The sequence below is a fragment of the Tachysurus fulvidraco genome, chromosome 2, assembly GCF_022655615.1.
Source record: "Tachysurus fulvidraco isolate hzauxx_2018 chromosome 2, HZAU_PFXX_2.0, whole genome shotgun sequence".
Classification (NCBI taxonomy): Eukaryota; Metazoa; Chordata; class Actinopteri; order Siluriformes; family Bagridae; genus Tachysurus; species Tachysurus fulvidraco.
The window spans coordinates 15,756,900-15,769,521 of record NC_062519.1 but is presented as its reverse complement, the minus strand read 5'-3'; the positions used below and the strand labels follow the sequence as shown (position 1 = coordinate 15,769,521).

At 36.4% G+C, this 12,622-nt stretch overlaps 1 protein-coding gene across 14 annotated transcripts in view; it reads right to left on the bottom strand.

The window, feature by feature from the left end:
* c2h3orf14 (chromosome 2 C3orf14 homolog) overlaps nucleotides 1–12,622 on the bottom strand; it is a 57,083-nt gene that overhangs the window by 37,056 nt on the left and 7,405 nt on the right. For 6 of the 14 annotated variants that reach the window (XR_003445116.2, XR_003445117.2, XR_007139422.1 and 3 more), the window contains exons 1-4: nucleotides 9,782–9,955; nucleotides 9,009–9,132; nucleotides 8,762–8,830; nucleotides 7,994–8,201 (exon numbers count right to left, since the gene is read on the bottom strand). Coding sequence is in view for 10 of the 14 variants with exons in the window: in XM_027176329.2 (XP_027032130.1) it covers nucleotides 8,010–8,201; nucleotides 8,762–8,830; nucleotides 9,009–9,132; nucleotides 9,782–9,834 (438 nt within the window). In the remaining 4 variants the exon portion in view is untranslated. Of the gene's footprint in view, nucleotides 1–3,542; nucleotides 8,202–8,761; nucleotides 8,831–9,008; nucleotides 9,133–9,781; nucleotides 9,959–12,622 lie in introns of those variants that run through there. The other 8 variants (XM_027176332.2, XM_027176331.2, XM_047808197.1 and 5 more) reach the window with 7 other exon arrangements.

Here is a 12,622-nt window from a genome sequence, read left to right as displayed (position 1 = left end):
AATTCGTTTGATTTACAATTGTGGGCATTTATTACATAGAAAATACATGCACGCATTTTAGACATGTAGAATAGAATAGAAGAGAAACTCCATCATGTAGCTTTACAATAACATAAACCTTCCAACAACAATATAAAGCTTCATAATACAGTGTCTGGACCGGTGAAGCGTGTGCTCTCGGACGTCCGACCGGCACGCGCACTCGAATTCTGTTTAATCGCTCGAATTATCAGATAAAACATGAACTCTTCAAAGTCTCATTATCTTAATCAAGTAAAGAGGCTCGGGGGGACGCTTCTGCGCATCCAGTCGCGCTCATAAAGTGATTCTAGTCGATAATAAAAGTCCACATTTAATCACTTTAATAAGGCGAAATGTATTCCGCGCGCGGCTCTTGGAACAATATTATCCTAAACGCGCTCGCGGAAAGAGAGAAAGAGAGAGAGAGATCAGCGCGTGATCACCAATCTCCGCGTCCCAATTACTGGGCAACGTCAAGGGAACCGGAGAGAAAGACCAAATACTACCGACTGAATGACCTGGACATGAGAATGTATATGGACGCGATATATAACATTTTATTATAAAGGTATAGCATGATAATTTATTTCTGTACCTTAATCTAAATACTAAGGATCAAAGTTCAGAAAAATGTGTTGAGATTTGCTAAAATTATTCATTCCAATTTTCCCGTGGATAATTTAAATGTGCGACTACAGTCACACATATCAATCTTTCTGTAAAATAGTAATAATAAAAATAGAATTATTAATGATTAATGATGCCTGCTTTGAGACGCAGTTAACGCCATTTTAGAAATGAATCGAAATTTGTTTAGTATTTTTTAGCCTGCTTACACCATAACCTAATATAATAACGTGCAAAAGTTTATTGCAAACAATCGATATGTATAATAAAGAAACAAAGAAAGAAATAAAGTTCACTTAATAAAATAATAAATAAAAGTTATTTTATAAAAATATTTCTGTTATATAAAATAATAAAAATAAATGCCAACTTTTTTCAGAAAGTACGTAAAAAACACTTTTATTCAAGTAGTACACTATAAGCAAGTAAACAAATAATTAAATGTTAAATTTATAATAATAAAATAAGATTTTCAGTTGTATTTTGGGAATTGTGGTGCTGTGTGTGTGTGTGTGGGGGGGTTATAACGAGATAAGGTAACTGTCAGGCTTTACCTTTTAGTGAAAACAGAAAAAATTATTAAATTCTATACCGATAATAGCTTATACTACATCTACTTTACTACACTAATACCACTCGAATACTACACTATCTACTTTACTACACTAATTCTACACTATCTACTTTACTACAATGATACTACACTATCTATTTACTACATTAATACCACTCGATCTACTTTACTACACTGATACTACACTATCTACTTTACTACATTAATACCACTCTATCTACTTTACTACACTAATACTACACTATCTACTTTACTACACTGATACTACACTATCTACTTTACTACACCAATACCACTCTATTTTACTACACTGATACTACACTATCTACTTTAATACACTATCTACTTTACTACACTGACACTACACTATCTACTTAACTACACTATCTAATTTACTACACTGACACTACACGATCTACTTTACTACACTGATACTACACTATCTACTTTACTACACTATCTAATTTACTACACGGACACGGCACTATCTACTTTACTACACTATCTACTTTACTCCACTAATACTACACTATCTACTTTACTACACTAATACACTATCTGATTTAATACAATATCTACTACACTGATACTACACTATCTACTTTACTACACTACTTTACTACACTGATACTACACTATCTACTTTACTACACTGATACTACACTATCTACTTAAAAACACATGACAGAAGAGCTCTGTTTAAAACTTCAAATCACCTCAAATCAAGTCCTTAAAACTTCAAATCACCAATCCAGTGTAAGATTACTGCTATCTATTTACACACCATGTTCAACTTATTTCGCATCAATTAAGTGAATGTCCAAATAAATAACACACACACACACACACACACACACACACACACACACACACACACACACACACACACACACACACACACACACAATATTAGATCATTTCAAATCAACAAAAGCAGTTAGTGGGAAGGGTGTCACTAAAAAGCCATGTTTGTGCGAGACGGAAAAAGAAGAAGCAACAGCACTTTGCTTCTGTCCATCTCTGAGAAGAGGAGAGAGAGAGAGAGAGAGAGAGAGAGAGAGAGAGAGAGAGAGAGAGAGAGAGAGAGAGAGAGAGAGAAATAAACAACCTAGAGGCGGCCTCGTTGCCCTTTTCTCCGCACTTTACCTCTGAAACATCTGAGCAACCAGATTTGCTCCTAGAAACATGTTAATTGCCGACGGAGCTCATTACGGCGGAGGCCGCGGAAAGGCGGCGAAGCAGGGATTTCTGCAGGGGAACAAGAGCGCATTAATGAACCGTCAACAACGGAGAGGCCGAGACCAGCCCAAAACGGAGGCATTGAAGCCTCGACAAAAGCCTGGTCGACGCAGCAAGAAAAGGAGACCCGGACTTGTTTTGTTTGGCCAACTCAATCGATTGTAAATAGGAGATTAACGGGGGTAGAGTCGGCGCGTTTCTGCTAAGAGGCGACGAAGAAAAGGTCCCAATTAAGTCCACCAAATGTTAACTACGTCCCTTTTCTCTTTCCCTCTCCCGCTGCCCGCGCGTTTAGACCAAATGAAATTCTAATTAAACCGCATTAAAGCGTCCTCCTCAGGACGTTTTTCTTCTCTGCCAGCTTGTTGCGCGTGAAGAGCGACGCCGCTGCTTGGCAACTAAGCGCTCACGAGCCAACGTCGGGGAACAGTTAATGAGCGTCATCAAACGCGCGCACTCCGGTTCCGGAACCGACACAAAACGGAAAGAAGGAAACAATAAATAAATAAACAAGTAAAAAAATAAATAAATAAATACATGTTGCCGATGTTTAAGTTAAACCATATCCCACACTGGGGACGACATTTAAGCAAAAATAATAATAATAATTAATAAAAGCAGGTCAGAAAATGTGACACTGTAAACAAACAAAAACACGAATAAACCTGTTGACTTATAACTATAATAGTTTATATATATAAACACACACATACATACAATATAATATTATATACACACAATATAATATTATATATAAACTCAACTATTAAAAGTTTTACAGAAAAAAATCCAAGAGGGGCCTTCTGTCATAAACAGAAATTAGACTTTTTAAAGTTATAACAACTTACTACGACAACTAATATGGCTCAGGATGTTACGTGTTAAACTTCAAGACCAAATTACAAATGAGAATGCAAAAAATCTGTTTCGTCACTGTATCATTATATGGTCACCACCAGGAAAAAGAGCTGTAATTTACTTCTACACTTTCACTCAGTCACTTACAGTTACAATTCTGGGGGAAATTATCTGTGTCAGTTGCATTGCTTCTGTCACGGACAGACAAACAGACAAACACAGATCAAAACAAACAACACTTTTATGAACATTTTTAGACTTGTGTCAGTAGTCACGTGCTGCCCTAAAGTACAGTGTTACACAACATCATCTCAAATTTACAAACTTAACAATTCCTACACTTAACAAAGATTGAAAGAATTACGAAACTGACAATTTTATTTATTTTGTCTGAAATTGCATCTTTACTCAATAAAATTAAAAAAAAACTTTTGTTAAAAAAAAAGAAAAGAAATAAAAATTACCACCAACAACAAAACCAACAACAATAGATAAAACCATAATACACCAAGACTCAGTTCAAACCAGTTTACACACATACCAAGTGAGGTATATTAGGTAGCAAGTGCACAGTCAGTCCTTGAGGTTGATGTGTTGGAAGCAGGAAAAATAGGCAAGCGTAAGGTTCTGACAGTAGCCAAAGTGTGATGGCTAGATGACCGAGTCAGAGTATCTCTAAAAAGACAGGTCTTGTGGAGTTTTTTCCAGTATACAGTGGTTAGTACCTACCAAAATTTGTCCCAAGAAGGGCTACTGGTGGTTCTTACACCATAGCACCTAATGTTATTGCAGACCAAGTACACTCTTTAACGGCAACGGTATTCTCCAATGGCAGTGGCCACTTTCAGCAGGATAATGCACCCTACCATGCTGCAAAAACTGTTCAGGAATACAAAGTCACTGCATCAAACTGATCCAAAGTCACTGCATCAATCCAGGAGCAGATCTAGACAATTTAGACTCAAGGGTAATTTGCAGATATTGTTCATTTGTTTGGGTACATGCCTATTATCTCCAGTTTTTTGCCCAGGTTCTTGTTCCGGGGCCATTTTTACATTTGCAATAGTAAGTCTCAAGGCCTGCTGATACAAGCATAATGTCAAACAAAGGCTTAAAGATTCCACAATCTGTTAAGTATATTTTTGAGCTTGCACTAAAAGGAGCTTGTCACAAAACGGAAAATTTTCACATCTAAAAATGTGGGAATTAAAGGTACATTAGTTCACAATTTAAATATATAATTTATTTATATTTTATATTTTTATATTATAATTTATATAATTATAAACAATTAAGATATTACAATACATAATTGAACAGATGTCTCAATAAAACCTCATACATCAGCTGTTTATGCTCTTCCAAACCCTCAGTGAGTGTGAAGGCGGCTTCTACTTTTGAGTTGAAGCCATCCTACACACCCACAAGGGCTCAAATCATCAAGGGCATGCTCTGAGAAGGTGCTTTATGGCTTAGAGGTCTCCAGGCAGCAGCATGGGAGCAGAACGTGGGCTCTCTGCCCCTCTGGAATAACATCAATGTCAGTCTCTGGCATGACCTCCGTTCAGAAGCAGTCTTTGGCCCTCGAGGCTAGGCAGCTGAAGGGGAACTTCTGTCCTCTCGCCCAACACGTTACACACAGTCTGTTGAAAAAAGACGAAGGCCTGACCTCAAAACAATCTGCTCCTCATTCACTAGAGCTCTCACCAGTCTCCCCTCAGCCTCAGCCTCAGCCTCCGCCTCCCAAATCCCCCATTAGACAACTATCAATGCAGACAGCCTGGCAATTTAAAATAAATGGGAACATAACTAGGGCTGCTTATCCACCAAGGAGAAAACATCTGTGCAAGGATTCAGTCAACAGAAGTCTATACACAAGTCTATTAAAATGTCCTTTCTGGATACTATTGAAAACTGATCTGGAAACAGTCTCATTGTTTAGCAGGAAACCTAATGCCGAGATGTCCGGTGTTAATCCTCTGACCCAGGATTCCCCCTTCACTTCCACTCCCTTGTGTCACAAAGGAAGGAGGTTAATTAACTCAGACCTGCAGATCTACCCTAAAGCTGATCTTCAGTTTAACACACAGGCTAAGATCGGGGAAGTACAATGCAGGATTATAAGTACAATGTGCTGTTGAATGACCAAATAACAGGTGGTGTAGGACAGTCACAAGTGTTTGCAGTCTCAATAAACATAATATTTTAAAGCAGGCTATGAGGTGGCAAAAAAATTAGTGGTATATAATTATAGTTAATTAAAGTGGATTTGTTTTTTTTTATTGTGAAGAAAGAAACACATGAATAGCAATACCTACACAAAAAAATCAGTACAAAAAAAATCAGCTGTAATAACACTCCAGTAATCAAATAAAGACATCAGGTATGGAGAGCTGGCAGAAGCCTAGGTGTGTGTTTGTCCTGCACTCAATTCTGTCCTTCATAGTGGTGTCCATGGCCAACCTAGCTTGAGGGCTTCCTTCATGATTATCCACAACTCATAACTAGTCATTTGGAAGGGCTCCAGATCGTGCTCTTCAAAATCCTTTTAGATAATTCAACATCTTGATAACTACCCCCACCTTGGCACCCCAGACGCTCGTTCCCTACCCACTCATCAGGGCGACTGGTGCCCTGACCTCCGGCGTAAGAGCAAGTCCCAGCTGAGGAACATGGGCAGCTGCCAAGCAGCTCCACTTCAACCCCGGCCATCCGGATGATTGCATTTGTCAAGCCGCCACTCTGCGTCACCCAGCACAGGTTTGATCATTGCAATTAGGGCTCGATCCTGGGACTGCCATGTCACTCAGTACAGAGTGTAATAAGACAGAGAATGTTGTAGCAATAGAAAGAAAGAAATGAGTAAAGAAGCAGCCATTTAGAAAGTGCAGTACACTCAATTTGCTGCAAGAAAATCATCACAATCTGTCTGAACACAAATTAATTCAGTACTTTACTGCACACAGCATCAAAAGTATCAAAGCAACTCAAGACACCTAATCTCATGCTATAGAATGGGCAACTCATTCCGATTGTGAACATATGGCAAGTGGCGACCTCGAATCAGCCTTCAACGAGACAAAAGAGAGCAATTACTGTGAACAGAGAAAGTACTCGTTGAGGATTTGAGCAATAAAGAAGTCATGACCTCATCATTACGTTACATGCCAAAACAGACCTGCACATACAAGCTTGATTTAGATAATTATTACTTGCAAGTGGTGACTGCACGTGGGTGCCATGGTGGTTTGCGGGACATGAAAAAAAAATGCAATAAATACTGAATGCAAACAAGGTCTATGCATGACTTATGACACAGGTTCTTAAACTTTTGCACCTCTTTAAAACTACCTCAGATTTACTTTAAGAACATAATCCAGTTCAAAGTTTAGGATCATTATTCAAGTATGTCCAGTAATATGTCCAGTAATTTCCTGCCAATTTACTGAACACCTACTGCTTTTGTTTATTCCTTATTTTTTTCAACAACAGAAGACAGACACACAGATTACATTATGTACATAATTATATGGACAAAACATCCAAACAATAAAAACAGGCGTCTTGTGGTGCTTGAACCTGCAGAGTCTCTGCTTTAAGAAACTTTATGAAAATGGCTCTTTATTATTACATATACTACATTAAATATTCAACATGTTTTAATTTAAAACATACATGGTCCTTATATCAAAAAAATTTATATCAAAACATACATTATATACTTTTTATTGCATCTGAGATATTACACTAGATAACTTTCATCTTCTTTATCCCCCCTAAAAAAATACAGGAATACCTATTATTTTGTCATAATAATAATAATAATAATAATAATAATAATAATAATAATAATAATAATAATAACTATTATTAAGCCATAAGATGTCAATAAATTCATTAAAAATGTGATTTTTTCCTGCTGAATATAGATACTATATGTTTGTGATATGATTCATGACAAACGTGTTATAGGGATTGTTTCATTAGAAGCCTGTACTGCCACCTTGTGGAAAGACGTGTACAGTGCAGGTTTACACTTTCCACCTGTAATGTTTGACAGATACAGTTATTAGCCTTGCGATCAGGTCAGGTCATATTTAGAAAAAGCTGGTCTGCTTTCACATATGTTCATTATATCAATTACTTATCTGAGAGACAGATTTTTTTTTTGAGTTATTAAGGTTGGAGATGCCTTATAAGGCCTAAAGGAATTTTCACTGTCCACAAAGGCACAACTTAAACATTTCTATCTTCACAATAAACCAAAAAAACTTTTCTTATGCTCTATGCACTTCCTCTCAAGAGCAAATGAATCATCTCAGATGTTTCGATTTCACACAGGAAGCATATGGAAATGTGTAATGCCATGCTTGAAGGAACTGCCTCCTACACTTATGAATACTTTTAAATACTCGTGCCTGAACTGAGCCAGTCAAGTGTCAAAATCTCAAGTAAACAGTTTGAATGCTTCATTAACGCTCACTGTATGCGTGTGCGTTAAAAAACTATATGAGTGTGCGTTAAAAAAATTTAGTAAAAAATTAACAGCAGATGCACGCTTTCATGGAAATAATTTTAAAAAAAAGCACTGTAACCTGGTCACTGTATCTCTCATAATTTTAGATACTAGCATGAAATTACCTTCTAATACAGAGATCCTTGGTTGAACCCTACCTTTTCCTAATTCAAATCAGTCAGCAGACCTGTCTTTGGGTCGAGGAGGTCTGCCCTTACTCTGTAAAGGTGAAGAGTCATTTCCAGTAACTTCCTTTTCCTGGAGTCCTTGTGGGATAATCTCTTCACTCATCGGGGCTCGCCTCTTACCGAGCAAGTAGCTTTCCCATTCTGGAAGCTTCCGATCCACCGAGGCCCAATAACGAGTCTTAAATATTAAGGCAAGAAATAAATTATTAAAGGAATAAAAAAGGACATGTTTTTAATAAAAAATTCTATAGTCCTTTTATAAGTCATTAAGTCCCTCTGAATAAGAGCTTTGATATGAATACCAAGTTTATTGTATGTGATTTATGAATAAATCCGAACATATCCAGCTTGATAAACAACAATCTTACACAAGTTACTGTAGAAAATTCCAGGAAAGTGGAACTAATTGTACCTCATATTTAGTAAGATTTTCTCTAAGTTCTGTCTGAACAATTGAGGGTCAAGGGCCAGGAGTGGCAGTTTGGTTTCCCTGGATTCGAACTCATGACCTTCCATTAAGTAGTCCAACAAATTAACCACTGAGCTACCACATCCCCATCCACTACACTTTTCCTACTGTGTGATTGTGTTATTTATAAATTGCTACCTTTTAGTTTCCATTAAAAAAGTTCCATTGAAATAAACCAGGTTTGGGTTTATTTTCAGTACAGGAAAATATCACAATAATACTCTGATCAGCAACTGGATGGTTCCTCATTTTTCATAAAGCCTGAATACCTGTAGATTGAGAACATCAGGATGAAGAAGCGGACGTGTCCGAAGACGTTCTTCTGCTTTCTGGAAATCCTGAAACAAGAAGGTAAACTCGAATTAAGTATAAAGTGCTCTGACTTATTAATAACTCAAAAATCTAGTCTGTTGGATAAATATGTATATATTGTCAAAGATTTTATGAAAAATAAAATCGTTTGTGAACATTTGTTGTAAATAAATCCAGGATTTCTGTGAAAAGGCTTTAGAGTACCTCCAGTATTTCTGCATTCCTTTCACGTGCAGCTTGAGACATAGTGGCGTGATGCTTTTTCTTGGCTTTTTGCTCCTCATAACAAATCTCCATCTGTTGCAGTAAAACAACTCTCTTCCCCAAACTATAAAGCAGGAACATGACGAGACGGTCAGGACATGACTCACAACCACTCTGTTTGGCCAAGTATTAGCAAGTGGCTTCCCAAAAAAAATGGAGCTTACTTTTTATATTACCAGCAACCAGTCCATTTTTAATTATGTGCATTTAAAATGCTTAGAAACGAATCATTTGATGTCACACTTTTTTTTTTTAAAAATCTTATCACTTAACTTACAACATCATCATTTTCATTTGACAGAATTTGTACCAAAGCTATCAAGAAAAGTAGTGGGTTATCCCATAAAATAGCAAAAATGTTTGTTAAATAATTGGACATTGATATATTAATAATTAAAACAGTTAATACTAGCTGGGGCATCAGGTAGGTGGGTGTTTGTTTGTTTTTGTCACGTGACACGTGAATTAAATGGCAGGTGAACATGATTCAATTAATTACATTTAACTCTGGTATAACATAAGTATTCTGGTATAACATAAGTATTCGCCCCCTTAATACAACCTGTAATAATCCTTATTTGGATGATGAAGATTATTACAGGTTGTATTAAAGGGGGCGAATACTTATGCCCTAAGTTATGCACTGCTACATATATTTATTTTATTTTAAAACTAATACCGTGTTAATATTTCTCTCGGTGCCCAAGACTTACATTTCTTCGTGTTTCTTGCTGAGTTGAAGCTCGTCGTGTGAGTTAGACGCCATCGTATTATATTTTATTAATGAAAACGAACTTTGTTCACTTCTCAACCGTTAGCATTAAGCTAACACCTTCTGCGTTTAAGCTCCTCGTGAATACTTCCTGGCAGCATTGGCTGTAACCATGGAAACACAGTTCCAGCACTTTTATTGGTTGAAATGGATCAGCTGATAAAGCATCATGCTCGCCATCTGCTGTTCATAACAGAGTATTACAACTTCCCTTTTTTTTGGAAGAAAACCTTTCTAGACAATGTTGCAGAGAAATTTTCTGGATTTTACCCCAAAGGTTTATTATTATTGTAATATTTCAAAAGACGTCGTATAATATTTCTATAAGACACACGTGCTTTAGGTAACAGCCTTATTTTCTTATCACTCTTTACAGTAGTAATAAGCTATTTCCAGCAGATGGCGACAAAAGCTTATATAATAGAATAGAATAGATTGACCGCCTCTAAATTTATTATTATTATTATTATTATTATTATTATTATTATTATTATTATTATTATTATTATTATTATTATTATTACAACAGCTATACAAGTTCATCTGTTTATTTCTTTGTTTATTAAAGATATTTTATTAGAATTGTTCATAGTTCATGAAATAAATGTGTGCTGTATTGAGTGATTTTTTTTTAAAGGAAATGTTTCTTGCTTATTTAATCCTTCGTTTTAAATGATATCTGAATGATACTGCTTATAAAAGCTTGTTACTTAGATTACTGTTCTTTGCACTTGCGGTTATAGGACCCACAATATATATTTCATTTAATTTTTAAATTTGTAATATTTATATGAAATAAATACTTTTTATGCACAAAGAATAGTCATGATAATTATATTATTTTCCCTACAGTACAATATACCATTGATTAGAATGGATCAAATTATTGTTTTATCTGGAAATTAATTTAAAAAATACTCAAAATATGATAATGAGATAGTATTTGAGGTTATGCAGGAAATTAAAAATTGTACAATATTAAACTATTATTACCTTGCTTGATGCTCCGGCTATTTTAATGAATAATTATATGAGCAGAATGGAAAAAATATCTCAGTATCAGTTTCATCTGTCTTTAAAGACTGATGTTTTGTTCAGCTCTATGAGGTTAGGCATGTTATCAATCTACAGCCTCTGAGAGTTGCTCCAAACGTCACTTGTAATGTCATATTTTTACTTTTCAAGTGTCTTATCGTTCATCAAAGTGAAAGTGTGTGTGTGCTCACAAGGGATTAAGGCAGGGAGAAGGACCTTTTTAGGCCAGCACTCTATCATTCTGTAGAAAAGCAGGGATTTTGTCTCACACACACTCACACTTGCAGGCTTTGTATTTATATTCACACACCATGACCTTTATCTGTGTGTGTTAAAGGCGCCGTATTGTAACTCAGAATAGAATATAAACGCCAGTAAAGTTCAGTGAGTGGAGTAAATGTGATTTTATAAAGCATATGCTGTGGACTAAATTTAGACTGGCTTCTTTATCACATTTATATAAATGTGTTATATTTACATGGCATTTATGGCCTCCACTATTACACCTTGGCCAGAGAGAGAGAGAATTAGAGTGGAGACAGAGAGAGTCATACACACACAAAATAAGAAAGAGAGAAAGAGATTGAGAGAGATAGAGACAGCATAAGACAGAGATAGAGACAGAGAGAGACAGAATAAAAGAGAGACAGAAAGACATACAGGATAAGAAAGGGATAGAGAGAGAGACATACAAAATAAGAGAGAGACACACAAAATAAAAGCTACACATGCAGAATAAGAGAGAGACAGAGAGAGCGACACAGAATAAAAGAGACACTTGCAAAACAAGAGAGAGACAGAGGGACAAAGAATAACAGACAGAGAAAGATACACAGAATAAGAGAGAGACAGAGAGACACAGACTAAGAAAGAGACACAGAATAAGAGACATACGCAGAATAAGAGAGAGACACAGAGACACAGAATAAGAGAGTCAGAGAGACACACAGAATAAGAGAGACAGAGAGACACCATGAACAAGAAAGACACATACAAAAGAGACAGGCAGAGGCACAAAATACAGAATACAGAGAGACGGGCACACAGAATAAGAAAAAGACACATACGAAATAAGACAGAAGGACATACAGTACACACATCAAAGGAGATGGAGAGACACAGTGAATAATAGAGAGACAGAATGAGAGATACTGTACACAGAATGAAAGAGGAAGAACAGGGAAGAGACTGAGACACACTCACAGATAATATGAGAGGGAGAGAAGCAATAAGACAGAGAGACACACACAGGGAATGAGAGACAGAGAGAGAGACAGAGCCGTGATTATTTCCCTGCTGCCTTTGTGGTTTCATTAAAGTTTCTATGATTTATCAGCTGACAACATTATTATGCTGTCTCTCTCTCTCTCTCTCTCTCTCTCTCTTTCTCTCTCTCTCTCTCTCTCTCTCTCTTTGTGTGTGTTATAAAGGTGTAATGAGTTTTACACATCATACTGAGGATAAAATATAACATCCACACGCCTGCCAAATGTATTAGAATAAACTTTCTCCATACTGACGCTTGTATTAAAACGGGCCTCGTCTCCTGTTGGGGATTTGACAGATATTAGATTATTTACTGCATGATGGATGTGTTTACTTCAACACATGAACGCCTGCAGTGTTTTCACCATGGACCAGTTAATATCTGATCATTTGTGAAAGCATTTGTGAAAGTATTCTTTTTTTTGCTGGCACGGATCCACATAAGGCAGATCTCGATCAGCTGGCTACTTACTGACAGGAA